We start from the raw sequence: 6091 nt of genomic DNA, 5'->3' as shown, positions 1-6091 counted from the left end.
GCTCATCCAACAAAAACAAAAAAAAAAAGGTTGACTTTCTTACTTTGCTTTTCCTTTATGTTATGCACACAATAGAAACACCAAAAAAACCATGGTAGAACCTGGACCTTAGCTTTATTATCTGTCCATACATATGGAGACTAGTCTTTTCTAAATATCAGTCATCCTTAACTCAAAAAAACCCAACAAACCCCCAGAACAACCCACATCAGGGGGAAAAGTGAAAGGCTTTTTTTTTTGTGCACCAAAGTGGAAAGTCATGAAGTGCTAATATTTATAAAATCCACTACTTTGAAGCCAAGGAGTTGCATTCAGTTGTATGGAGTGTCTTGTGCTTCAAGACCAGTTCTAAGCCAAATGCTTACCAGTGGTAGCATCCTTGTAAATTAAGAGAGGTAGTCTTGTTTTACACTAAGGCTGAACAAGTTTCCCAGTTTTCACCTCCTCAAACTATTTTGTAATGACACTCAGGAAGGGTGACCCTCTCAAGTGGCAGCAGTGATCTTGAGGAAAAAAACCAAAACCAACACAAACCAAAATGTCTTCTTGACCTCACTTGCTTTTCTCTGCTGCTTGTCTGACCTGTCTCCCTCCCCCACACCATAAGGACAATTTCAAAATGAATTGATGTAAACAGAAAGCAGTATTCATTTAATGCAATTAATAAGAAAGATTGTCAAGGTGGTTTTTTTTCTACAGTCAGGGCTTGATTAGTTAGAAAATACTGACAGCTCCTTTTTTTGTGAAAGGGGGACGGACAATTTTGTTCAGACACCGGAAGAACATCATGGTGTGGCTTTTTTCTCTCTCTTTTTTTTTTTTTTTTCCTTTTTTTTTTTTTAAAGAAGGTACTATTGAGAGCATAAAGGCTCATTGTACTGCAGTAGCAAATCCAGTACCATAGCACTTAAGAGGTGGTTAACAGTGCTTTGGTCCAGAATCAGTGTTAGAAAATAAAGCTTAAAAAGTTATGATGCAGGATATTTGGTGGGATTTCAACAGCAATTTGTAATGAACGTAGAAAGGACTGAGGCATTGGCTTCTTCCCCTTGTATTGTTCTTCATTCTGTTTAAGTCCCAGGTTTCACAATCAAGTTTCTCATTTCCATCGATGACGCACTAAGGAGGATTCGTCATTGACCACGTCATTGTCGGTGTAGCGATGCTGACACCGTGGTGGAATAAGCAGCAGGATGATCAGTACAAGGAGGATAATTCCACATAGGCTCATAAGAGCATAGGAGGCAATCCACAACACTGGTTCATGGAAAGAAACGCTAGAAACACAGTTGCTTGCAACATCTGCTGTTGTGAAAGGGCCTTCAATCTCAGATACTGGAAAGCCATCAACTTCTGAGAAATTACAAAAAGAAACACATTAAGTCTGTAGACATCATTTAAAAGCAAATAACAAAAGATCTAGTCTACATGCCTATATATCCTTTTCCCTCATCATCATCATACACCTCAGCATACTCATGTTTTATTGTATTTCTCATTACAATAAAAATGCTAGTATCCTGTATTTATAAACTGGGAATCTGAAGCATAAGGCAACCATGACTCCCACATCTACACAAGGCTGTCAATGAAAGAACAGACATTCGAAGCAAGTCTAACACAGCGCAAATTAAAGCCCAAGCCACTGGATCAACCCTTCTCTCTGGACTAACCTTTCAGAAATGTCAATTTATCAAAGCTTAAAAATCCCACAACACCTACACTGGAGCAGGTCAGGGCCTGGGTAGCTTTTTTTTCTGGCATTTCCAACAACAGGAAAAGTACCTCAAACAATTCTTACATCTGTTTGCTGCACTCCAGGGTCTTAAGGAGCAGCAGGCAGGTTCATTAGCTTCACAGGCACCTTAAAGGACTGTGTCTTAAACACAAGGTGCAGGGTGGAGGGCAGTGCAGATACTCTTGCGAGTGGGAGTGAAAATTCAGAAGGAAGAAGTGAAGCAGGAGAGCTGGGTGACAGCCATCCAGAAAACGGCAATAGTGGAGAGGAAGGTCAATGTCAGGAGTGAGAAGCTGGGACATGAAGGAGCAGTGCTGTTGGGCAAGGAGGGAGAAGCTAACCAAGCAGCTAAAAAAATGCAGATGACAAAGCTAAGGCAAGAAGCATGAAGGGGTGCATTGGCAGCTTTGTTTTCAAGCAGCTATCCATCTTGGTAACATCACGGACTATGCGTGTGTCTTGTTTCATTACCATCACAAACCCCTACTTGTTAAACCAGTATTTGCTAAAAAGGGTTATGCTGCCCATGGTTGTCACAGTAACGGTGGCAAGGGAGGCAAAGTTCCCTTGAGTTGTGGACAGGGCTACATGTATTGTAAAAGGCAGAGCAAGTGAGTTGCCTAGGGCAACAAAGTATTCAGAGCAGTTCCTGTCTGCAGGTGCATGGCCAGGGAAGGATGGAAACTTTTCAGCTTGCTTGGGGCAACTAGAAGCCTACAGTTAGTACTGTTTGTGTATTATAACAGCAGTTGTAATTCACTTCTCTATAGTCAGATTGTCGTGGTTTAACCAGGACTCAGTTTTAACCTTCCTGCTTAATTTCTTGTTTTACACAGACACACTCTTGCCAAATTGTGATTGATCCCACCTACTGAAAACAGTATCTCTTACACATATCTTAACATGACTCCTGAAAGCACGTTTAAAGATATCTGCATAAAACACCCTTTGGAAAGAAGAGGGGAGCCTGGGTTTTGGAAAAGCAGGAAGGTGACCTTTAAGGTTCTTTGTGGAGAAACAAATGCATATAGGTGGGCTGCTTTATCTGCAATTTATTGGGAGAGGTTTAAGTTGATATTGAGTTCCTGGCCTCCCAACACCTTTTAAGGTTTAAGTCTTGTCAGACAATTCAACTTAATTGCGGGCTGCTGTTGAAAGAGACAGTCCTGCTCATTCTCACTCCTGTCCCTTGCTGCATCTTTTGTACTGGCGCTAGCGACTTGGTAGGCTGCAAGGAAAGTCAGGGCAACTCACTGATCTGATGGAAAACCAACCTGTCATAACAAACAAAATGCCCAAACCAGGAATCTTCTGGAAGATCACTCAACTGAACCAACTTCTTCTCCAGCTGCAAGTGTGGCAAGACTCCTTTAGCAGCAATATGCTGCAGGGTGGACTGGGTGGAACCTGGGGCTGCACCCACAAGCACCCTAACACTGATGAATACCAAACACATACTCTCTCAACTCAGCAGGTGGCAATAAACTGGCCCGTGCAGCCTGTATCATCAGCATATCTTTGCCAAGATGCTGCCGTTACACAGATATGGTAAGGGCACTGCACAGTACTGGACAGACTTGTAAAAAACTGCCTACAAGGTCTGTGGCAGAAATCCGTTTTGCTCAGAGTCCCAGTATTGCACTTTGTCTACCATGTAATTGTTTCTTCCAGACATCTCACCCCTTCAAACCATTTAATCTGTCTCTATGAAGTCCTGCAGCAAAACCAAACTAAACTACATTTAATACTAATGTGAAATGCAAAGCCTAAGTATTACTACTTTGGAATTTAGTATTTGTAGAAGTGAGGGGGGAAAAAAAACAGGCAGCACAATAGCACAATTTTCCACCTTGGAGATAGCTTTGAAAATAAACAGTCCCTAATTATTCATTATTTGGCTTGAGTACAATAATTACTGCTATTAAAAAAGGCAATACAAAACTGTTGCCATAGTGGTCGACATTTTAAATTACATTTTGAGAATGCTTGATAGCAGCACAGCCTCTGCTTTCTTCCCTCCAAAAAGAAAAGTTTTCCCTCACCCTCTTACACCCCCAGAGAAATTGAGAGAAAATAAAAAAGGAAATTTACCTAAATTTTTCAAACAAGCCCTTAATATGAACTGTCACACACACTTAGCATATTACACATTAGCTGAAACAGGATATTTTGGCATATTTTTTTCAGAACATCTGGTTGTAGCTACCTGCAATAAATTCTTGACCTTGAATAAATGAGGTTTTCTTCATTATTGGTGATTACAGGACAAAAATGGCACCTCTGGAAAAAAGCTATTTTGTAACATTTGTGTAGAACTCACACTCACTCACTCACCATCTTGGGTGGTTTGGAAAGGAACCAAACCTGAAGTTAGATCAAATTTATCATAAAATTGTAAAGTGTGGCTTCAAAGGGGCCCCTGGAAGTCACCTAGTTCAGCCTCCTACTTGGAGCAGGACTGTCAGCATCAATAGATCAGGTCAGCTGCACTGTATCCAGCCAGGTCTTGAAAACACTGAGGATGGAGACCCCCTGATCCCTCTGAGCAGCCTGTTTCAGTGCTGTACCACCCTCCTGGTGAAGAAGAAATTCCTCATGTCGAACTTGAGCCTTCCAGAATGTAACTAGTAAATATTGCTCCTTGTTAATATAGTTTCACTTACATTCACCCTTGGCTTGCATTCAACTTCAGGCCCACCATAATCCCCAGTTCTTTTTCTGCAGGGCTGCTATTCAGCCAGTTCGTTCCCAGACTGTACCCATGCATGGTGGTTTTCTGCTTGATGCACAGAACTTTGCAATTCTGTTCACTAAAACTCCTCAGCTTTCTGCTGCCCAGTTCTCCAGGTTACTGAGGTCCTTCTGGACCGGAGTGCTGCTATTCATCATGCCATCCATTCTCCTAGGTTTTGTGCCCGTGAATTTGGATGCATTCTGTCTCATCACAACTCAGTGTAAAGTCATTTATGATTAATGACTGGTACATTTCTTCCCCCCAAAATACCCAAGTGTTGCCCCTATGACCTTCCCACTTACTACACAAATACTAGGAGTTTAATGCTGCTCAATGCCAAGGTACCATTAGGTTACTTCACTAATACAAACCAGTTGAACTGAACATCTTGTCTTAAGAAGGGACCTAATCCAAAACCTCTCCTAGTCATCCCATAAACAGTAGGTTACCCCTGAAATTATCAACAGGCAATGTAGAGGAATTGTAGAGGAATTATAGAGGAATGAAGGCAGGTTAATTAACATTGATAATATAGAGCTGTGGGCTGGCTTCAGGGGTGGTGGGTTGGCTGATGTGGGTAAGGTGCAGCTGTGGCTGGTTTTAACTTTAACTTAACTACTTTAACTTAAGTAGTTAAATAGCTCTAAGGGATATGGAAGAGGAGCCCTGAATGAAGAGAGACCCAGAAGAAGCAGAGGGAGGAGAGAGAGCGTCCTGGATGTAGAAGAGACAAGGAGAGGCCCTGGGAGAAGCAGAGAGAGGAAGGGGACCTGGATGAGGAGAGGCTGGCTGGAAGAGGAGCCCAGAGAAGAAAGACTCTGGATGCAGCAGAGGCAAGAAGCAGGGTGGACTGGCCTGAAGAGGATGAAGAAACAGGGCAGACAGTAGATGAACTGTTGAAACTTTGTGGGGGGCTGGTGGCTGTGCTGGGGCAAGGTGTGGGAGCTACTTATTGAAGTTAACCTGGTATGGGATGGTAAAAGCCTTGTTGCAGCTGGCTAGTTTGGATAGTGCTGTGACAAGGCAACTTGAAACAAATTTAATTTAGTAAAAGGCAGAATAAGTCTTAAAGGGTTTCACATATTGAGGAAAAAGGAAATTCCTTTTCCCGCTACAATGGAATAGCTTCCTGCAGCCATCTATCTATCTCTCCTCAGTCTTGATATATCATGAAGAATGGAAATGGTACAAGGAGTATTGTGGGGTAAGCCAGTTCTCATCTCTATCCAAGTCTCAGTAGAAACTGGGGAGTTCAATAAAGTTAAGGCTTTCAGTCTGTTCTCATTTTTGTACTTGGCACGTACCCACTTAACATCTTATAAAAAGATGGGCTTAAATTTAGTGTTAACACTATTGTAAACAAGAAACTATAGGTCATTGTAAAGCCACCCCAAATGGTCTTTTATACTTTTCTGTTTCTGAAGTTTCTTGCCAACAGTAATTCAATTTAATTTATGCCCACAAACAGACTAAAAAGCTCCAAATAAATTACATTAATATAGTTGCTATGGAGGACGTGGCTGGCCTCCACAGAAAGCCAGTTAGGCAGCTTAATCCCTCACACTGCACTGACTGCTAACCACTCACAGTTGTAGTTTTTCTGATGAAAGTAGTGTTAA

At 41.8% G+C, this 6091-nt stretch overlaps 1 protein-coding gene across 1 annotated transcript in view; it reads right to left on the bottom strand.

The window, feature by feature from the left end:
* Positions 1-624: 624 nt before the first annotated feature.
* Positions 625-6091, bottom strand: part of BACE2 (beta-secretase 2) — a 49852-nt gene continuing 44385 nt past the window's right edge. The window contains exon 9 of the mRNA XM_080376634.1: positions 625-1353. Within this exon, the coding sequence (XP_080232760.1) occupies positions 1100-1353 (254 nt within the window). The 3' untranslated portion in view covers positions 625-1099. The remainder of the gene's footprint in view (positions 1354-6091) is intronic.

This window comes from Falco punctatus (genome assembly GCF_963210335.1).
Source record: "Falco punctatus genome assembly, chromosome: 2".
Taxonomy (NCBI): Eukaryota; Metazoa; Chordata; class Aves; order Falconiformes; family Falconidae; genus Falco; species Falco punctatus.
This window is presented reverse-complemented; position numbering and strand designations above follow the sequence as displayed.